At 42.4% G+C, this 23,024-nt stretch overlaps 1 protein-coding gene across 2 annotated transcripts; it reads left to right on the forward strand.

Moving 5' to 3' along the window:
• The first annotated feature begins 2,070 nt into the window (after nt 1-2,070).
• AZI2 (5-azacytidine induced 2) lies at nt 2,071-22,754 on the forward strand. 2 transcript variants are annotated; one of them, XM_035128758.3, is made up of 8 exons: nt 2,071-2,392; nt 5,308-5,537; nt 6,514-6,639; nt 8,042-8,141; nt 10,812-10,960; nt 13,488-13,552; nt 18,587-18,708; nt 20,274-22,754. In XM_035128758.3, the coding sequence occupies exons 1-8, from the start codon at nt 2,353-2,355 to the stop codon at nt 20,633-20,635; spliced, it is 1,194 nt and encodes a 397-aa protein (XP_034984649.1). In that variant the 5' UTR covers nt 2,071-2,352; the 3' UTR covers nt 20,636-22,754. The 2 variants fall into 2 exon arrangements, with proteins under 2 accessions (XP_034984649.1, XP_034984650.1); XM_035128759.3 differs by having other exon boundaries at nt 2,071-2,371.
• The last annotated feature ends 270 nt before the right edge of the window (nt 22,755-23,024 follow it).

The following is a 23,024-nucleotide window of genomic DNA, read 5'->3' on the forward strand; positions in this document are numbered from 1 at the left end:
CACTGGTCATATTAAAATACCATGCTAAGCCTTGGTTTCGGCCTGGTGGGCCACATTGTCATCTGTCCCCATCCCTGCGGGTCAACTTTGACAGGTGGGCAGTCAACTCACCTGCCAGTCATCTGATGTCATATTGACATCTGGCAACTGGCAGGTAAGTTGTCCCACCCAGCCGGTTGCCAGGTGCTTGGGAACTGCAGCACAAGGGGCCTTGCCAGCCTTATGCTCAGAAAACATGTCGAGTTTAGGGCTTGGGAAATGGTTTTCTGCAGTGACCACCTGCCTGATTGACTTCCTTGTGTGGAACTTGGTTGCACAGATGATCCAGCCAAGATCTCTTGCTGCAATATGGCAAGTATAGCATTAACATGAATAAGCTGCAAGCCTTGGGCTCAATTGCCCCCCCCTTCCTCCCGCACGACCAAGCCAACATGTTTGGAAGTTTTTACGATGGCTGGGACTGATTCCAATAGACCTGGAAGACATCAGCTTGTGGAAGACTGGTTTAAAACAAGCCAGGTGATTTCAGGAGTTTCTAGAAGGGTTTTTATTCTGGGAACTCGGGTGATTTAGGGTGCTTCCAGATGGGTATTTACTGGTGCTGCTCACACATGTAACTTTTTTACAACTTCCATGCATCCTCAGCATCAAAATAAAAGCCAGTATTATTTTTTTAATAGTATGCCAATGGCCTGTTTGTGGCATCTGAATGGCTCACTTGTAGTAACTTGGGTCATGTTACCTGAGAGGACACCTTCTTTTATATAGACCTGCCACCATAGCTGCCAAGTTTTCCCTTTTCTCGCGAGGAAGCCTATTCAGCATAAGGGAAAATCCCTTAAAAAAAGGGATAACTTGGCAGCTATGCCTGCCACAGTTCACCAATATCTTCAGCTGACACTTTTCTGATTGTGCACCAAACTATGGAAACCAGGAGAGCCTTTTCTGTGGTGGAAGCTACCTTGTGAAATACTCTCCTAGCCGAGGTAAGGTTAGCTCCCACAACATAGCGTTTCTAGCCCATGCTTGTAAGCAGCTTAAATTGTTAGTAGGATTGGAATAACACTTGTAGTTTAATGGTGAATTTTGGACATAATGGGGATGTAAAAGATTTGGATTATTATAAAAGATGCAGGAGGAAATGATTTACAATAGGACCCACAAAGGGGAGGAGGGAAGTCCAGGAGATTCTTTGGAATCTTGTTTTTATGTTGTATGTTGGATATGTGATAGTAAAACTTTAATCTGAAAAACCAAATAAATAAATAAATAAAGTGTAAGTGTGTGTGTGTGTGTGTGTGTGTGTGTGTATATGAGAGAGAAACACTAGTTTGCCCAAGCATTTTCCTGGGCATTGACCCGTGAGTGCTATGGGTGTTGGTGTTCATTACATTTATATGCTGCCTTTTCTCCCAAGGAGCTCAAGGTTCGCCTCCTCCTCCTCTCTATTTCAATCCTCACAACAACCTTGGGAGGTAGGCTAGGCTGAGAAATGGTGACTGGCCCAAGGTCACCTAGCAAGCTTTATGGCTGAGGGGAGACTTGCACCATGGTCTCCCAAGCACTATGCCTATTATTATTATTAAAATGTTGTCTTGCTGCAAATAATATTTACGCCTTTTGAAATCCTCTCGACTACAAATCATTATAAAGAAGTGTTTTAAAAATAAAACAAAAACAAGCATCCAAGCCCTTTGTCTGGAAGCATCCTGGCACTACAGACCTATGCATGCCTAGTCGCGAGTAAGCCCCACTCATTCCAGTGAGACGCACTCCAAGGTCAGGGTGCACGCTGGAGACGAGAAACGGCGTCCCCTCACGACACAACTTCCCCAGAGACGATGCTCTGACAGAAACTCGGCACTACAAATCCCGCCATGCTCCGCGCGCCCGCGCTGCACGCTGGGAACAGCGCCCTCCGCCGTCCGTTTAACACCCGCGCAAGGGCTCCAGCGTCGCCCGCCCTACATCGCGGGACTACAAATCCCGGCGTGCCTCGCTTCTTTGCTCGGACCGTCGCGAGGCTTTGGTTTCCAGCGCGGAGGTGGGACGGCGGCGGCCGTTGTGAGGGATCACGTGAGGCGGGCGAGAGAGGGCGGAAGCCGGCGCTGCATCGAGGGAGGCGGCGAAGGGAAAGGGAAAGAGAAAAGGACTTCTGCGGGCGCTTCCGCTATTGGCTGCTGCCGCTGCTTCTTCCGCGGCCGCTGCTGTTGGTGCTTCCACTCTGAGGCTGTCCGGAGAACGATGACCGTCGCGAGGCGGCAGCGGCGGAGGAGGAGGAAGAGTTTCTGGGGCTTCGGAGCGAGGGCCACGTCGAGCTGCTGAGGGAGGGAGCCCTGGGAAAGGCCCGCGATGAGTTTGCTGTCCGCAGGTAACCCTTCGCTGGCTGCAGGTAATACCCCTTTCCTCCCTCACGGCGCGCCTCGCCTCGTTCCCCCCCCCGTCCCTCCCCCGGATATACCTGGTGTGGGGGGGAGGGTGGTATCCTCGTCCCCTTCCCCCGCAATTCGCATCGCCCACGACCAGGATTGTGGCCTGTTTCTCACGAGACGGGGCAGGACAAACCCGTGTCTGGTTGCAACTGCTGCAAACCGTAAGGGGGGTGGGAGAGGGGGTGACTCATAGAATTCACATTTAAACTAAGCCCCGTCATGTTGAATGGAAGGTAAACGCTCCATGGTTTGTTTCTCGGATGGCAGGCAACCTAAGCGGCCCTCTACAAAACAAGCGAATGGAGGAAACTAGCATGTCGGTGAACCTCTCACAGCCTTTTCACCCCGAATGTGCTGTCGATGTGTGTAGAGAGTTTAATAGGTTTAGAACGGTGGTTCCCAACTATTTTTTGGCCATGCCTCACCTAAGCATCTCTAAAATCCCGATTGCACCCTCCCCCCCGACATATAATGCTTATTATTCAAAAAGTGAACTCCTATTCACGTGGAGGAAGCCACTGTTAATAATTCGTTCTCAAATTGCCCCCCTTAAATATCAAATTGGCCCCCTGTGGGGCGTGTGCCCCACGTTGAGAACCACGAGCAGAAGGATCCTACGGTAAGTTTGTGGTGCAGCACCTTGGTATTGTTTTAATAACCTGTGTGTCTTAAATAAATGTTGGGTCATGTGAAGTGTTGCAGCTCTGACAAATGTCCCATCTCATATGTTGGCCTTAAGAATCTGGAACCTTTCTAGATCTTGTTTGAAATGGGAAGCAGAAGCCATTTCACATCTTGCTGAAGAAATGTCCTTGTTTTTGCTACAGACTGGAAAGCTGGGACAAATTTTGTGATGATGACTGCCTGCTGTGTGTGTGTGAATATAGAGGTGTATATTGCCCTTCACCCAAATATCTCAGCCATTCACCTAAAAAAAGATATAATAAAAACAGGAAGAAAAACTAAACAATAACCCCCAACACACAACATGTTTTAAAGGACATGTAAATCAACTTAAAAGAAGTGTTTCACTAAGTTATTCAATATGTTGAATTAAACTTTTAATGTGACTCACAACACTTGCTTTCCTTGCCTTGAAATATTTACATACATAGGAAAAAACAATTCTGTAAAACAGTCTACAATGTTTCTTCCTGGATCTATAGCTCCATGCCCCTCTCATTGTCTGATAATAGCTCTGTGGCACTTGGAATTGGAGATCAGTGGAGAAGTCTTTGCCCACAGTCCATGCCCAAAGAGCACTGTCATCTTCTCTCTCTTGCCTTAATGGGTCAAAGCAACTGTCAATGTTTCTTTCCAAAACTACTGACCTCTGCTCCTAGTTCCGACTGCTTTGCGTCTATCCTTGAATCAAGTGACTTGCTTTACGGTTGCTTGTGAAGTTGCAGGAGACTCTGGGATGGTTTCTCAGCTGTGTGTTCATTTTTCCTCTCCAACCTCCCACCTAAGAAAGATATGGAGTTTTACTAGATCAAGTTGGCACCCTTGCCAAAAAAAAGGGAAGAAAGTTGGAGCTAGCCCATGCACCATATACTGTTCAGAAAACTCAACACCTATATAAAATGGGAAAGGACTTGAGACTTTGACATGGGCGCAAGTAGCCGAAGGGATTTGGTGAGGATATATTTTTTCTCTAAGACTTGGCTCTTACTCCGGGAATGTTTAGTTGAAGAAGTTCTTATGTAAACAGTACGATCATTAGAAGATTTTTTTTTAAAGACACTTGTTCCCAAGCTTTGCTTCTCCAGGCCATGATATAACTTTAGAACTTTTGAATGAGGTATAATCCAGAGACCTCATCAACAACTGCACTGTAAAGTCTTCATAACATTATTGTTACGTATGTTGTGCAGAATCCCATTTCTCAGATAAATATTTCCAAAGAGTCCTTCTTTTCAACTTAAAATTCTGAGATCATAGAACTGTAGAGTTGGAAGGGACCCTGAGGATAATCTAATCCAATTCCCTGCAGTGCAGAAATATGCAGCTGTCCCATACAGTGATCGAACCTGCAACCTTGGTGTTATCAGCACCACGCTCTAACCAGCTGAGCTACCTTCCTTTCCACCATACAGCATTCTTGCATCTCTTGTCTAAGAGCACTGTAAACATCTGATTCAAACACTTTATTTACTAAGACAGGTTTGAAACCGAAGCTTTCTTGCTGAACTTCCTGTTTTAGAAGTTAGGTACTAAATGTTAGTACCTAACATTTCTCATTAGCTTATTTTATTTTTTCATGAAAGGAGGAGGTTGTGGTTTATGTATGTGTTTAAATTATGCTCTGATCTCACCAAAAGGAAGTTGCACCAAAAGGAAATTCCCTGGGCCCTCTCTTTCTCTTCATTTCAACACCATGAGTGGATTTCAAAATATGCATTCAAACTGAATCAAAGCTAGATGTAACTCGCCAAGAGTGAAAAATAATAAACACTAAATCTGTAGGGAGAGGGGGAATAAACTAGCAGGTTTAGAATCAAATTTCATTTGAAGTGTGTATTGATGCTGTATGGATTCTAAGCTGTACGGCTCACTTTTCAAATGCCCACTCCTGCTTGCCCACTGTATTATAGCATATTAATGGAAGTTTTGTGGACGGATCCCTTCCAATGTTTTTGATAAAAAAAACACAAAATCAAATAGCTATTTTTATCATCAATACTTTACTGTCATCTGAGAGCCACTTCATAATTTTATAGTGGGAAAATTATTGTAAGCTTGAGGTGACATTTTGTGGTAGAGGCTAAACTATAACAAATGCTCTGCAGCATTTCTTCCAATGTGAAAGATATTAAATGCTTGTGATATATCCTTAGGATGCTTCATAACATTATGCTTTTTTTTAATTATTCAGCTGCCATGGATGAACTAGCCGAAGATGACATTTATATTTTGAACCATGAAAAAGCAGACACTCATCCTAAGCAAGATGGAGAAATTCCTACTCCCGTGTATTCAGGCGAAGAGTCTGTTGCTTCACATTTTGCACTTGTCACTGCTTATGAAGATATCAAAAAACGACTGAAAGAGACAGAAAGGGAGAACTCCCTCTTAAAGAAAAGAGTAAGAGTGTTAGAAGAAAAGGTAAGTAACTGTTTACCAATTCACAGAAACATGCCTTTTTTTGGGGGGGGGAGGGGGAAATGATAAGGTACCTTAAGGCTGCGGTGCTATGCACACTTAGCTGGGAGGGATTCCTATGGAACCCATTGTAGACATGGCTAGGATTTCCCTGTGCACTTATATGTGAAAATTTGTTGTTGTTGTTTAGTCATGTCCGACTCTTCGTGATCTCATGGACCAGAGCATGCCAGGCACTCCTGTCTTCCACTGCCTCCCGCAGTTTAGTCAGACTCATGTTTGTAGCTTCGAGAACACTGTCCAACTATCTCGTCCTCTCTTGTACCCTTCTTGTTGTGCCCTCAATCTTTCCCAACATCAGGGTCTTTTCCAGGGAGTCTTATTTTCTCATGAGGTGGTCAAAGTATTGGAGTCTCAGCTTCAGGATCTGTCCTTCCAGTGAGCACTCAGGGCTGATTTCCTTCAGAATGGATAGGTTTGATCTTCTTGCAGTCCATGGGACTCTCAAGAGTCTCCTCTTGTGAAAATAGTAATTGCCAAACGTTTCAATAGCAAAACATTACTTTTCTGTTATGATTATACCGTAATTAGTACCTGGTTGTTGTTCTTTAGCAACGAGTAGGATAATTGAACACAAAGGGGATGGTAGGAGACTTCTTAATAAGAAAATTATGCACCATATTGCAAGAAGCTGTCTTCTGCTGAGTCAGACCATTGGTTTATGCAGCCCAGTTCTGTCTACTTTGACTGGCAGCAGCTCTCTGGGATTTCAGAGCGGGTTCTCCCCTAGCTGTAGCTGGAGATACTGGGGATTGAACCTGAGCTGCTCTGCATGCAAAGCAGATGCTGTGTACAATGGCCCGTGTTTACTGGCTGCCAGTAAATTTAATTCACTTGAAGTACTTACCGTAAATTTGATGCTCTTCGAGTAACAAAGCTAGGAAAGATGTAATTTTGGCATTTTCCTCTAATCGTCTAGGTTCTTGGCTCCCATTTGGAAGAAAGCACAAGCTCCGTAGGCCGGGAGCAGGTTAACAAAGCCTACCAAGCATATCGAGAGGCTTGTATTGAACGGGATAATCTGAAAAGTAAACTGGATAAAATGGTACGTGCTTTGCAGTAGGTTAAAAGAAAGATACTATGTGAGTGCGGTTTATAAAAGGATATTGTGACTTTGATGGTAGGTTTCTAGCCAGTTACGCGCTCCCTCATGATTCCTGCATCGCAGGGGGTTGGACCGGATAACTCTCAGCTCTGCGATTCTGTGATACTAAGCTCTGTAGGGAGTTTGTGGCCCTCCAGATGTTAATGTTTTTAAAGATGATGCTGTTGTTTATTCAGTTTGTATACCACCCTTTTACCTGTAGCTCTTGGGGTGGTTTGCAACTTAAAATCACAATATAACCCCCCCCTACAAAGTACAGTCGTATCTTGGATCCCAAACACCTTGCGACTCGAACGTTTTGTCTCCCAAACGCCACAAACCCAGAAGCGAGTATTCCGGTTTGCAAACGTTCTTTGGAAGCTGAACCTCCCGCATGGCTTCTGCTTGAGTGCAGGAAGCTCCTGCAGCCAATCGGAAGTCACGCCTTGGTTTTTGGAAGTCGAACAGACTTCCGGAACGGATTCCGTTCGACAACCAAGGTATGACTGTATATAATAAAAAAGACTACCCAATAATCCCCCCTTGCACAACAGCCCCACCCAGCATGGGCAGAAGTCCGGGATGATGGGAGTTGTAGCCCAACATCATTGGGGGAGTACCAGATCACTCTTCCCTGCTTACCCTCCCTTTCTGATGTACTGTACTATTTTCTTTTCCAGTTGACACTCAGCCATCTCTGCTTACTGGAGGCCACTGAGCATGCTTGGTCCTTTTTAAAAGTTTTCATTTTTCCTTTTCTTCTTTGGCAACCTTTTGGTTTTAATTTTGTGTGTCCGTGTTTTCACTTCTGCATTCTTCAGGAGTCACTCAGCTATTCTCATGTCTCAGTCTTCTTTGAGTGGGCACGTTTGGCTCCAACTCTGTCAACACTCAGCCACCTGTGTTCACTATTAAAGGAAATGCTACAGAAGTTTCAGATTACAGAATCCTTCCCGAGATGCAGTGTGCAGCTAGTGACAACTGGAGAGAAAAACCCCATGTGGTGCAGAGAAGGCAGAGAACAGATAAAAGCAAAGAATAACAAACAAAGAAAAGGGGTAGTTAATTTGGAAAACCTGCTAACTAATTGATCTCAGTTGGAGAGCCTTACCTCATAGCCACAGGATTTGGTATTGTGCCTAAAGAAAAAGTGCTGTTTTTCGTACTCTGAAGGGTTGTGGCATTTATATCCGATCTTGACTTCAGTGCTTTAGAAACCAAGCATCTGACAGCTTGGCCAATTCTTCATGAAGTAGAGCTAGCTAGCATTTAGTTCTAAGAGTTAGGCATGTATAGATTTTTTATTATTGATTGGAAAGCTGGACAGACTAAATCCTGGCAATGTGTTCCTTCTCCGAACTAGATGAAAGAGAACACCGAATCCCTGAAACATTTGAATGAGCAGTTGCAGTCCAAAGAAGTGGAGCTCCTGCAGCTCAGAACTGAAGTGGAAACTCAACAAGGTGCTCCTTGTCTCTCAGAGTTTAATTTTTTTGTGCTAGACTACGAAGCTGTACCTCCGTATACAAAGGCCTGTGGCCAGTATGCATGCATTTCTGCTAATGTGTACAATTTGCATAAAGGAATATTATTATACCTTACTGTTCAGAAGCAAAACATTATGGTGTTCATTCTCAGACAATTATGGCTGTGTGAGGGAGAGGATGGGTCTGCATTTGCTGCTCATGCCTCCTTTTCTCTGTCAGTTTCATTTATGCGTTTATAATCAACATTTTGAGCGACATAGTTAAAAATACAAAGCTGAATATAGTGTAAAACTTTCTAAAATCTCTACTTATAACAGCGCTAACATCAAAAGCCAGCGCTAAATTGACAGTGAAACAGTCAAACAAAGCAGTCCTTGATATTGTCGCCCCCATTTATAATTACAAGAGCAACTTCATCATCATCATTATCATGGCAGCTTCTAGGCACCTTCTAACGATATTAAAAACACAATAAAACATCAAACATTAAAACTTCCCTAAAAGTCAGATAGTTGTTCATTTCCTTAACATCTAGTGGGAGGGCGTTCCACAGGGCGGGCGCCACTACCGAGAAGGCCCACTGCCTGGTTCATAATCTTGGCTGTTAACTTTGCCAAGTAATGCATTGCTTCACAATGGTGGGAAGGCTAGGGTGTGTGTGTGTGTATGTGTGTGTGCGTGCGCATGCTTTTTGGGAATTCTGAGAAACCCCAAAATAATTATGTTTTAAAAAGTTAAGTTGTTAAAATCAGGGCAGTTTGGGCAGGTTCAGTCTGCCATCTTGATTCAAAACGGCAGCCGGTTGTAGCCAAACAGATGAAAACACTGATACTAGAAACCATCATACAAAATTTGGTTTCCGTAGCTTGAGGAGTATCCAAATGCATAAAGAACAGACAAAAGGCATACAACTTTTCAAATTATATATTTACAGTTACACACACACACACACACACACACACACACACACACAGAGAGAGAGCTTTCTCTCTTTTTTAAAAAAATCTGCAGCAATGGCACATTTCACGATGTATCTTGGTCTGGCAGGTTAACAAGGAGCAGGGTCTGTGTTGTTAGCCATATTAATCCTTTGGCAATCCCACCGGGTGTTACATTAGTATAGCAACACCCCTTGCATGCTCCACTTAGCATTGACAGTGTATTTTCATACAGGAAGTGCATGTGCATATCTGGGAATTCCCAGAAATACCTCCTGAGATGACCTCTGGCAATGGGAAGAAACCTTTTGCGTTTCCTTTTATGTTTACATCAGCCTTGCACACAAGTTGCTGATGTGGACCGATTATGCAAGGAGGTCACATGTTTGTGCTATAGGCACCGTAGCAGCTGAAACAGTGCAATGCAAGAATGTACTTCTGCCATATGTTTGCATTGATCTAACTGCCGCTTCTTGCACATTGAAATCTTCCCTCCACATCTTACTACACCTTGTCAAAACTAACACCACTTGCCTAGGAAAAATAGTAAAGTGTTGTGCAACATCAAAATGCAGCACGGGTGTAATCATAAAATTGGTCAAACTGTCAGTAAACATGGCAAACAAACATTGTTTATTTTTTTAAAAGTCACATTCCAAAGCCCTTTCAGAAAAATATGTTGTTTTCAAAAGTCTTGATTTTTACTCCCAGCCCTTCAGTGAGTTCCCAGGGTGGCTTACAAAACATGAACATTACAGTAAAAAAACAGAAGCTATTAGTACAAGAACATAAAATGCCATAAATGTATTAGAGAGATTATAACCAAGCAGCATAGGAGCTTGTCTGCAGGAATAAAAAGTAAAATAAGATGCTTGCTTTGCGCCAAAATGACACTGATGTATGTGCCAGGTGAGGCTACCTGGAAGAGCATTTCATGGTTGTGCCAGCACCGTGTATATCCTTTCCCCTGCAATCTATGCCTCAGAGGTTTGGTGCATCCAAAGAGGGTTCTTGGGTGAATGATGGCACACATAGATAGAATGTTCTTTGAGAGCATCTCCACCCCCATCGTTCTGCCCGGACATTGAGGTCCAGCTCCAAGGGCCTTCTGTCAGTTCTCTCACTTCGAGAAGTGAGGTTGCAGGGAACCAGGCAGAGGGCCTTCTCGGTAGTGGTGCCTGCCCTGTGGAACACCCTCCCATCAGATGTCAAGGCAATAAACAACTATCTGACTTTTAGAAGACATCTGAAGGCAGCCCTGTTCAGGAAACTTTTTAATGTTTGATGTTTTATTGTATTTTTAATATTTTGTTGGAAGCCACTCAGAGTGGCTAGGGAAACCCAGACAGATGGCAGGGGTATAAATAAAGTAATTTATTTATTTATTTATTTCATTATTATTTGGGTATCCTTATCCCAAGTAATGAATGCCTCCAGGGGTCAAAACCGCATGAAATGAGCCACATATACAGCCTATAGCATATTACAAAAGACTCATAACGTAATACATGGTGTTTGTTGTACATATGAACATCTGTGAATTATTCCAGTGCCACATGTTTCTTAATAATGTGATCACTCTAATTAAATCTAAAAATGTCCGAGGTTTGAATTTTGAGCCTTTGCTTTGAATCCAACCCCACCATTCTTAATGTCTGATTATGTTCTGACTGAATAATAAGTGTTTTTTTTTAATATTTCTTTGCAGTGATGAAGAGCCTGAACTCTACCCCATCGAGTTGGGAAATAGACAAGCTGAATAATGCCCTAAAAGTGCACAGTTTGGAACAGGATTTGGAGAAGCTGAGGGAAGAATGCAATGATCTTAGAAAAGAACTACAAAAATCTATTCAGAAGGTACTAGTGCGTTATGGCTTCTGTTGCGGAGATGTGAAAATGTAAAATTTAATGTTGATGCCCTTCTGCTGTGGAAAACTATTATAAAGGTATTGGCCGGGGCTGAGGCAGTTGTTGTGAAGCACACCTAAAAGCTTTAAAAGACTTGGTGAGATTTTCAGCTTCTGGGAACAGCTGACTTCCATGCCAGACTGCTTTTGAAGTCTTTTCAAAAGAGGTTTGGCATGTGATTGAGCAAGCCCTCTCTCACCCTCCCAGAGTTATTTGCATTTGCAGAACTAATGGTTTGTTCATTTTTTTAAATTCTTGCCAGTTATCTGCGAAACGTGTTCATACAACTATACAGGTAGTGTATTTTCTTCCTTAGTACTTAGTTATCTGCATGAGGGGAATGCAATGGATATGCTACTCAGCTCTGTTTTGATGCTGATCTTTCTGGCCTCCTCATGCCTAGATAACTACACACATTAGCAGGTGCTACCTCAAGTTGCAGTCTCAATTGGTTTTAAAGCCGCAAAATTGCCAACAGCCTGGGAGGGAAGGCAAATAGAATGTCATGGCCCTGTCTCTCACTTTGGTTTTGTTTGATGGCTAATCTGTGAATCTGCTGATTACATCTACCATTATTTTGGTTTAACATGACAACTTGGTTTAACATAAATGTCTCTCACATAACAGAAACTAGATTGCAAATTTCAAGAAGCTCCACTAGATGGAGCTAAGCACAAGATGTTGGCTTGAATTCCTGTTAGCTAGCCCTCCAGATATCAAAACTGGCTCCTTTTCAATCCCATTGCTTAAAATTTGCTGAACCGAGCATGTAATTTATGGTGCTTATTTGTGGGTTCTGCTGATTTGGGTGGGATTATTCATAAATAATCCTTTCTTCCAGTTGTTTCCCTGTAGAAGCTGATTGAAACGTAATTTCATTACGTGTGGGTTCTTGTTACACAGTCACACTATTCTACTTCGGTAAACTCCCATCTGTAAGTGTAGTATGACTCAAGCAAGTTCACCCTATAATCACTATGATTATATTGAAGCTAAATGCAAGCACTATTGACAGCTAGGAAGTTCTGATTTTTTTAGAATGAAACCGCTGGTTGGAAGAAAATTCAGAATGGATAACTGCATCTGTCACCAGCTTCTGAATAAGGATTTTTGCACATGTAGTTTATCTAATGTGATTAGCCTGTGTGAGTGATCCTTTTTTATGATAGTAATCAAATGAGCCCTACTCACATGTGACTCTAGTGGTGTAACTAACCTTGACAGGGTCAAGGACTAGAATTGTTCCCGACGCCCTGTCACCCCACCCCTGCACACCAGATCTATTGAATATCAAACACAAGTTGGAAGGGAAGTCAACATACATTACTTATCCCATTAAAAATACTTTTTAAAAATTCTATTTACAGTACTATTACAAATGCAGCTGCTCCATACATTTCTTTGATAACATTTCCTTTTCAATTCATTTCTTAATGATCCCTAGTGCGGAATTTGCCTTTTTGAACAGCTGCCACCCACTAGGTTGATGTCTTCCTCATGTTGTCTGCTTTGACACCCTCATTCCTAGTCAGTCACCACCAGTTCAGACCTGCCGGGCATATATGTGGAATTAATATTTTTTGTCCCAACCGGCATCACTTTATACTTCTTACATTGAATTGCATTTTCCATTTCCCACCCGTTTTCTAAATTTGTAGAGGTCCCTCTGAAATTCTTTTTGCTTTAACCTGTCCATCTCACTGCTCTCTCCTGTTTATGAGCAACTTAAAAAGGACATGTCTGAATACTGATCCTTGGAGGGACTCCACTTTCTAATTTCTTCATTCAGAGAACTGCCCATTTATTTCTACTCTGTTTTCTGCAACTTAACCAATTTGTGAGCCACAAGAGGACCTCTCCTTTTAGAAATCCTGGTTGAGCTACATCATTTTCTTTTTTAAATCAAGTACACTGTGTCAACCAGCTCACTGCTATTTGTATGCTTGTTGATCCTCTCAAAGAACCCTAATAGGTTCTTGAGAAATTACATGCCCTTGTAGAAGCCATGACAGCTCAGATTCAGTAATGCTTGTTCTTCTATATGCCATGTTATCATACTTCTAACATATGCTACTAAAATATGTTCCTTTTCGTTCTCTTCGTTTGGACAATACCTTTTTTGAAGGAAGCTTTCTTGCCTCTAATAACATGTTTACCAGAACTCTATCACAATAGCTTCTAGGTTGGCATGGAGGGGACCAGCTTTATCCTCAAAAGTGCTTGTTACAGGACTTTGAAGCTTCCAATACTGTACTCTACTTTGCCATGTTAATAAGTCCCATGCCACTTAGTATCACTGTGGTGGAGGCAATGAAGTATCAACACTTGGTTGATTCAAAATGTCACTGAAAGCCTACCTTACCGCTGCCTGCTAAGCTTTCCAACTTTGCTTTTAAACTTTTCTTTTCCTTTTACTTCAAGTAAGGCAGACTTTTCCCATTCTTTTTTCAAAGCCAAGTGTTTTGTTTCCCCCCAGGTTGTATCCCAGGAAGGAAGTTTAACAAATGGAGAGTGTATCCAACAGCAGATAAGCATTCATAGGTATGTAGATCCCATGAATTTGTTTTAACTTTGTTAGGTTAGTCACCTCTGTGTTAGTTCTAAGTGAGATTACTTAAATCCAAAGAAGGCACTACTTTGAAGACATGCTAAATTGGGGAAGGTATGAACACAATCATACCCTAGTGACATCCAGGTAGGGCATGTTAAAGTAGTTCATAGTGGGGCTGCCTTTGAAGAGTATTCAGAACTGACAGTTCATCCAGTAGAGTGGAACCTCGGTTTACGACTACCTCCGTTTACGAACGCCGCGGACCCGGAAGTGTTTACATCCGGGTTCCGCAGCGTCGGATGCGCAGCTGTGATCTGCGCAGCGCCCACATGCACAAAAGTGCTCTATCGGCGCTTCGCGTCTGCGCAGAAGTGTGCCTTCAGCAAGCGAATGCCTCGGCGAGCGAACGCCTCCGCGGAACGGATTGCACTCGCAAACTGAGGTACCACTGTATGCAAAAGCAGGGGAGGAGTATCTGAAGCATGTAACATGCATTTTGAGATGGCATTATTGGCTTATAGTTGATTTTGGCTGAATTCAAAGTGCAGATTTTGTCCCTTTTGAACGTCCCGAGCAGTCCGGGACCAGATAACCTTAGCATAGTGTTCTCTCATATGAGTCTACCCATTCACTCAAGAAATCTACGGAGGTATTGCTCTGTGTTTTCTTGACATCATAAGTACAGTAGGCGATTATATGGAACATGCCTTTTCAGTGGCAGCACCAAGGCTGTAAATTCTCTCCCCAAGGAGGCTTGTGTCACTGTGATCCTGATAAGCCTGTAGATCAGGCATGTCCAAAATCCATTTCGGGGGCCTAATCCGGCCCCTGTGGCAGTTTATTTCCTGGGGTAAAATCCCCCCAAAAGCTCACCAACTTCAATCCTCAAAATGGTCAACTTTGGTTGGCCCTCACGCACGTTCACTTCATCAAATCCAGCCCTCTTTGAAAAAAGTTTTGGCACCCCTGTGTAGATGATGAGTGAAAATAATTACATTTCATATTTACAGTACACTAAGTGCTGTGCTTTTCTCATTCTTCATTGGCTGCTGCTGTGTTCTCTTCCATTGCATACTGAGATTTTTATTGATCAAAAGATGTGGAGTAGAAATATCTTAAAATAAACAAGCAATCTGTGTTGATAAAATAAGTTGTTAATTGTGGAAAACCTACCCAGTTATGAGCAATGGACAGGATGCAACTACATAGTTTGTGCTGGTGCAAGGTTTATTGTTAACACATGCGGTTTTCCCCAGAACAAATTTAGGTGATGTGTGGGGAGGAAATGTCCCATTGTGCAGGGAGAAATCTGTGCGTTAATGGATTGTTTACCATAGCACTACATTGCATAAAACTCAATGGCTCAGATTTTGAAGGCAAATGATAAACTGGTTGCAGCATATCTGATACAGTACAAGGGAATCCAACCAGTACAGTTATATAGTGAATCACATTAATAGGATCCAAAAATCCTATTTGCAGTTGAAGGTACCTCCCTGAGGTTCCACCCCTAAGTGCAAGTTGAAGTCCTTTGTGGTGCAACCTTCCTAAGCATTTGCCGGGTTCTTCTTTGGCCCTCTTGCAACATCAGATCTAGCTTGATGTGAAACATCTTCACAAAACTCAAGTCAGAGTTCAGGTGGCTTATAAGAAAGAGTGGCTTTTCTCTAGCGCTTGCAGTCAACACTGAATGTGCATGAAACCAATCTTGAAGCACGTTGGAAGAAATAATGCAGGCATTGTGAAATTAAGGGAATCCATCACATTGTCCCTACCATATTGCTAAATTGCTCTTTCTGTAAGACTTTATATGGTAACGTGTTACTTGAAACTCTTATTTGGAATGCTGCACAGGGCTGTCCTGTTTTTCAGCATTTGCTTCTTGCCTAGCAAACCTCCATCACATTGTCCGGGTGGAAACTGCAAGAGAAACCTGTACAGCTGCAGAACAGAAATAACCTACAGTCTGCACTGCCTGCTCCTACTCTTGTAGCAGTTGTCCTGGAGACAATTAGTATAGAGAGAGAGCACACACAGCCCAATCTGTGACCTTCTCTCCCTCTTCAAAGTACCGTTGATGCAGTTAAGCCTCTTCTAACCAAGCCCTATTTCTTCCTCTAAATAATGAGAAAAGAAGTAAGATTCTTATTTATGTTTTCAGTCCTCGGAAATGCATTTTCCTTGTTTTCCACATGAGGGAGAAGTAGGACTTGGTTAGAAGAGGACATGGTAGCTATTTCGTGGCTTGCATTGGGGAAAATGGAAGGAAAGGCAGTTCATTGGGCCTCCACTATGTTAATAACCCATATGGTATATCCTTTATTCGTCTTAATGAGCTAGCCAGCTAATGTTTTTGCTTCTCCAGAACAATGTTCAAATAGGTAATTTGCTAAGTGACACTTTTAGCCCTTCACTCTATTAAAAGAAGTTGTTTTTTTTTTAAGCATCTCTCTGGTAACAGCCTGGTATGTAAATTAGCACATACAGACTTTTATGTTAAAAATCCAACTATTTTATGTAATTCACATCGACTGTGAAAACAAGTCCACAGCTCTTTTCACACCTAGAGGAAGTTCTTTGAAATGTTTCTTTCAGCAAGTACCCTTTGCTTTAATATTAATGTCAATATTCACTTACCTAATATTCTTGTGAAATATTTGTCACTTGTCAGTGACACAAGAGATTCTTTGAATACGAATTGTTGCTTATCGGCAGCGAAGCACTTCTGCAGATAGGGCTGGGCGACTTCATTGCCAACGGGAATTACCATATTTTGACTCGATTCATAGAATTTGTGGTGGCGAATTCTTAATAATTGCTTTTATTACAATGATGGTAGTCGTAAGCAAAAAAAAAAAACACACTGCACTTTAATATATCTCAACTAAAGCAAAACTGAGGAACACTGAATGACACTGCAATAGCTTTAAAGAAAAGCAACATACAAAAGTTTGCATCTTATGAGCTTCTGTTTGTTGGTGCGACTGAGAAAAAATTGGTATATACAGGATATAACACCTGACCTCCCCTTATTACCTCTCTAGAAAGTTTTGTATACCTTTCAGCTTGTTTGCAGTGTCAGGATTCCTGCTTGGTTCCCCCCCCCCACCCCAGTCTCAAGCCAGAATTCTGCACCTTCATTTTTCAGTTGAGATTTGGATTCTGGGGGTATAATATATCCACCCATACAAAGCACAGCAGCAGAACTCATTATGCTGCTCCTAGTTTGGAGAGAACTACAGTAACTGAAAACTGTGCAGTAATTGAGAGTTTTAAGGGATATTGATACACAGTTGGAACGTAAGTCCATCAGTGAGAGAAAAGAATATTCAAGATGTTTCCCTTGTGTGACAGCATCCTGCTTTTTAAAAGTCTTGCTTCAACAAAGAAATACAGGGTTAGCAGCTAAGTTAAGCTAGCAGTTGGGTGCGCTGTTTGCTTAGACTGGTCATCAAACATTGCAACTAAGCGTGGTCTCTACTTGACTGTAAACCTGTGTATTTGCCTATTATTACGTGCTTCTTGACTTCTGTTCTATCATTTCTGGGTTGAAGGAGATACTTGTAATTACCGTACATGAAATGCTGCTTCTCGAGAACTCTGTCCGCATTGAGTGTGGCCGATCTGTTATCTTCCTAAAGACCGGTGAAAGCAGTTTCCTGTATTTATGGGGGAACTCTTTACACAAAGAGTGTGGGGGGGCTTCTGCCAGATGATAGACATATATGACCCGATCCACATTGGAACAGAGTTCTTGCCTTTTTGTAATATAAGAAGCAACTGAGTTGTTATGCGGAGACTGATTTTTTTTTTTGCTGGGCAGTCTGAAGCAGAGCAATGTTTTATCTAGGGTTCAGACTGTCATAGTCTGTACAAGAGCAACGTCTTGTGCTTGAAAGTACTCTGCAAGAAGCTACAAATTGCATTTTTCACAGAAACTAGGTGTTCTTCCATTCATGAATAAGGCTTTCTTTCTGCATGGGATTTGTAATGCCAAACACCACTTCAAAGTTAGCAGGTGATACAATGTTAGTCATACTTGGAGGGGAACCATTGAAATTAGTGGATTTAAGACATACTAGGAGTATGACTTGGTTAAATATCACTCAGTTAATTACTTGTTGGGATGTATCCCTCTCCTGCAAAAGGAGTGCTTCTGTTTAGCCAGAGCGCATGGAAACGCCATTTACCTTCCCGCCGCAGCGGTACCTATTCGTCTACTTGCACTGGCGTGCTTTCAAACTGCTAGGTCGGCAGGAGCTGGGACAGAGCAGTGGGAGCTCATCCCGTCACAGGGATTCAAACTTCCAGCCTTCCAATTGGCAAGCCCAAGAGGCTCAGTGGTTTAGTCCACAGTGCCACCCGCTCCCCCGTCTTTATGATATATGGTTTACACATATATACAACCTGAGCTTCTGATTGACAGTATCACAGCATTAACACCCCAAGCGGGTCTTGCTACACCCGTAGTCACAGCCTTGGATGTGAGCAGAAATCAGGCATATCTCCCTCTCAGAGGCTTCAACCTGCTTCTTCCTTCAGCTCCTAGCTTACACCCACACACCCCTCAACTCTGGCCTTTGTCTTTCCTAACTACCAGCATGTTGAGGGAGGGGGACTCATCCATTTGTCATCTGGCACAGCGCCACTTGCTTTGTTACCTTAACAACCCATAGAGGGCCATTATCACACTAGGAAACTAGCCTGGCTATTTCAGGAATTTGAATCATTAGATTAGATTGTTAGATTTTAAAACTTGCTATATCCAGCTATTTCCTGAGCTATTTCCGTTGCTTTTGTTTGATTTGCTCATTGCCAACAGCTGAAAGTCTGTAAATTTTGATAATAAACCTGATTTGCAGTGGGGGTTGAATAATTTTGAGTACAATTGTTTACATGGAAATAGTGCTGTGAGATCCCCCCCCCAACTACTTTTGTTTAGAGCAGCTTTTTGTAGTTCATAGTAGTACAGGAACTGAGGCATATAGCAAAGCTGAAATGTTGTAACTTCTAAAATGTTTCAGTGAAAACGTTCAGCAAGCGTACTGGGAGTTGAAGCGGGAGATGTCTAATCTGCATCTGGTGACGGAAGTGCAAGCGGAAATGCTCAGAAAACTGAAACTGATCCCATCTGCAACCAAGAAAGGCAAGTCAGAGTTTGCAGGATGAGGTCTTGGAAATGCAAGTTGCTGACCTAAGCTGCATCATTTTGAAATACAGCATCCTATTACTTCTTTTCAAAACCTCATCAGTTGAAGCTCAGAAACCCCCTTTTTGTTATTGTGCCTACCTCCCCGTTTTCTCCCTTGACTTCCGTCTCATAATGGTCAACTTAACACATAAAGGTGTTGCTGATGGGTTTTTTTTTTTTTTTAAATGTGGTTTTTCTCTCCCCGTGTGGCTTTTTTCCTCGGTCAAGTGTTGCTTATTTGTACAAGGCTGAGGTGTGAAGTTTAGTTGCATTTGACCTTTTTTTACCACAAGTACTTCATATTGGAAAAAGCAACAACAGACATTTCATTTTTCAAATGCATTCTTGTACAAATAGTGTTCTCTTAAAACAAAACCAAAGCAGGTGAGGTGGACCCCCTCGCCCCAAAAGAAAATGCATGCTACATTTTCCTTAGCTGTTTACTAGGACAATTCATTAATCCTCAGGGCTGCTTTATACACAGTCAAACCTTGACCCAGAAAGCACTTCTACAATTTAGGCGTGAAGTTCACCTAACCAGCCATGTCAGGGGAAGCCCTGTGCAAGGACGTCCACTTGCTCCACAGGGATTTCCTCTCTTCTCCCTGTGCTCCCCCAATTTTTATTTTTGCGGGTACAGAACCCCTAGAATAGTGCTCAGGGGGAGGAGAGGGTATTGTTCTTTGTGGATCACTTGGAAGAGCAGAACATTAAATTCCACCATAGATGCGCTTATGTTTTTTGCTGGACTATAACTCACATCATCCCTGGTCTATGGGCCTTCCTGTTTGGGTGGCAATGGAAATTGGGAGTCGACATCTGGAGAGCACAGCTTTGTCATCCCTGCTCAAGAACATAAGCAGTCACCTATTTCCATGCAACGTTGGACCAGCTAATTGGTGCAGGCTCATTGGTTCAGCTATAAAGCCGGGGTTGAGTGTTAACTGTTAACCTACAGGGATGGAACCAAAACCCACCCCCTACTCTACATCCCATGCTCTGCTGCTTTAAGGCTCCCCCCCTTTTTGCTTATTTATCTAGATGTGAGGGGAGCAGCAGAGGGCTGGACTGTTAAAGTAGAGGAGAGGGTGAGCTTTTCTCCTGTCACCCTCCTTTTTAGCATTTCTTCCTCACGCACACACTTTTATAGCTGAACTGGTGAGTGTGTTCACTAAGCAGGAAGACGTACGGGACCCAGCCTGGAGAGGAACAAGCAGCCCTCAAGAAACCACAACAAGAAGCTGCCATTTCCTTTACTCTGTCAACCCCAGAAGTCCCATTCAATGAGAAGATTGGATTTATTCTCCTATGTAGGTGATGTACCGGTACTTAATTCTCAACGAGTTAAACAATGGGGTATTGAGGTTCTTGAAGAACTAAGTTGCAGTAAAGCCAAATGAATGGACAGAAGTTAAGAAATGCATTATGAGTAATTGGCTTTTGACTACTGAAATGAAGTATAATTGTATCAGTTTTGAGTGTCTCTTGTGTTAATTAGGTATTTTCTGCTGTTTCCACAGTGCCATCGCGTGCTCCTGTTCAGTGTATTGAAGACCTTGAAAGGGACACCACAGATCTTTATTTAGCTGTTTCTGGAGCTGTGTACAAAAAGAGGCTACTTCCGCCGAGCGACCACATTTTCAGCAATGCTGTGTCTTCCCCCTCGTGCACTGACGAGAGACTTATCCCAGTTCACGACTCTCCATTTCAGGAACCTAATTCGTACGGAAAGAGCTCTCTGGAAGATAATTCTTGGGTCTTCCCAAGCCCTCCAAAACCTAGTGAGACAGTGTTTTGGGAAACGAAAAACAGAGCGTCTCACTTAAACTTTCCAGAGAACAGTTTGGATCACTGTAACCAAAACTGCCTGCACAAGAGCTAAGAACTGTGGAACTTGATTTAGCTCCGAATGGGCTCCCATAGACGTAAGAGGAAAGTAGCTAATGGGAAGGAGGGTGATTTTACTCTTCCCTTGTCTAATTTTGAAAGCAGGCCATATACATCAAAAGAAATGGTATATGGTGTAAGGCCTAGAATACACGAGTCACAAGCCAGTCTTCGGATTGCACTCCTGCAAATTACTAGAGTATTAAGCCTCAGAGTAAAACAAAAGCTGTACATTGCAGCTAATTGTGTGAATGTTGCTTAAAAATACAGTATCTTCAGACATTTCTACAAAGCTTCGAGAATGTCCTTCCCCCTCTCCTTTTTTGACACTGTCTCTTCCTTCAGGCCTCTCAGGTAAACAATGGAATGTGATGTAGGTTTTACTTCCAGTTCTGAAACAGCGTCTGGTTTTTGTTCCATACTCTGTGATGTGCGCTGGGAAGAAGAGGTAAATGATTGAAGTGATTGTGACTAAAACAATAAGCCAAATGAGTAGATTTGCTGTCTCAGCTGTGTATCATCTTTAGCCTTGCAGTGAAGAATCTGAGGTAGTAGAAATGGAGTAGAAATCTTTAAAAACTTAATGGCAAATCCTTCCTTCATAGATAGTGGTGTTCTGGTATGATCCTAGCCAAAATGCAGTGACCGTTCGGGTGCCTATCTGCCAGTTACCAAAAACTTTGCTTTATGACTCCTAAGCTCACTGACTGCTTTGATGTAGAAACCTCCAGGCGCCTTAAGCAGGAAGAACTGTAATATGATAAATGCATTTAATCTATGATAAAATTTATGTCCTATATTCATAAGGTGCATTGAAGTGTCAGAAACATTACCTGTATGTACATAGTCACTCAATATTCTAACTATTGCCAGTCAAATAATTCTTAAGTTCCTGGTCCCTACCTTATATTACTGATTAGCTGAAATTAATATTTTGTGGCAAAACCTATTAATCATTATTGATTTGTTTCCAAGCAGAGAATAGTGGATGCTTTCAGAGCCTGTTAATGTCCAGGTTTCCAAGCAATAATTTTTCCTCTTTGGCCTTTTGAGATGCAGTGGAGTAAGATTCTCTCATGCTGGAAAGGGCTGGTGAGGGCTGACAACACAGTTGAGATATCAGCTCCGAGGTTTCCCTAGTTCTGTGCCAGAATCTCATCTGATCATTTCAACGGTTACAAATTAATGCATTATGCCACCCTCCTCCTTCCTTCCCAACTTGGGACTTGAAACATGACTAGGGAAAAGTAAAATCTGCATTGGACCCAAGAGATCAGGAGTGAGCAACCTGCAAGCCTTGGTCCAATTCCAAAAGCCCTCTGCTGATGTTCATATCATCTGGTAGAGTAACCTGCTGAGTGGAGAGGAAAAGTGTAACCACACCCAGTATTGACTCTGGACCTGCCTGCTTTTGGCCTATGGCCCCTGACAGATACACCGGGGGGGGGGGGGGGAGAGAGAAGAAAAAAAGGTTATTCACCCCATTTAAGATGCATGTTCTTAAATGATAAAAATCACTTGCCTGGGTGCTGTGTTCCAGAGCAGTGCAAGCATATCAGTGATTTTCTGAAAAAAGAAACGTGGCTAAGTCTTCCCTTCCTTGCATTGCAGTTTAAATATTTATTCTTTGTCTCATACTGGAGAGAGTTTTATCTGTGGAAGAGGGAGAAAGGATGACTTCTACTGTGTTAGTGAACGGCATACATAAATAAGGTACATACCATTCACCCGATACTCTTATCTCGCTCACATAACCTGGCTTGTCTGTGATTAATGGAAATGGTGTCAGATGCTGGAATTTATTCTGACCAATGAACATAGCTGACTCAAGGGAGTACAATCTCCTGGAGAGTAATAGAACAGAATCCAATATGCATAAAATAAATCCAAGTCACTAGACTTTAGCTGATAGAACCAACTACCTGTGTAATAACAAAGCAGCAAAAGCCATTTCTCATGTGGCTGCAGAGCTCTGATGTGTTTCTCAAGGCTGCTTCTTGGGGTTACAGGGCCTTGAATAAGTATCACTGTCCAGCACACTGACACAGTTAACATTTTAAACAATGTACTGGAGAAATGGTCGTATTTTTAAATAAATTATTTTTCTTTGAAAATGGCTTTCTATAAATTGATGCAAGTAGTCATTATTTTTTTGACTGCTACGTAGCTTTTGTACCTCAGAAATGTCCACAACTGCAAGATGCATGAATGAAACTTGTAATATCTGGTGCATAATTCTACACCTCAGCAATCTCTTCGTAGATTTTTATTTTTCTTGCTGGGCTGCTTGTTGCTCCCTTACTGTGCATAGCGATAGTCATCTAAATACATTGTGTAGGTAAATGAATTCCTAAGTGGGAGGAGACTTGTATGTTTTATGAGGT

The sequence above is a fragment of the Zootoca vivipara genome, chromosome 11 (assembly GCF_965207765.1).
Source record: "Zootoca vivipara chromosome 11, rZooViv2.hap1.1, whole genome shotgun sequence".
Taxonomy (NCBI): Eukaryota; Metazoa; Chordata; class Lepidosauria; order Squamata; family Lacertidae; genus Zootoca; species Zootoca vivipara.

Excerpts from the sequence above, each read along its gene's own strand:
- AZI2 (XM_035128758.3), top strand. The coding sequence starts at position 2,353 with ATGAGTTTGCTGTCCGCAGGTAACCCTTCGCTGGCTGCAG. Across the intron at positions 6,640-8,041 it reads AAAGTAAACTGGATAAAATG|ATGAAAGAGAACACCGAATC; the intron begins GTACGTGCTTTG and ends TCTCCGAACTAG. Across the intron at positions 18,709-20,273 it reads CCCATCTGCAACCAAGAAAG|TGCCATCGCGTGCTCCTGTT; the intron begins GCAAGTCAGAGT and ends CTGTTTCCACAG.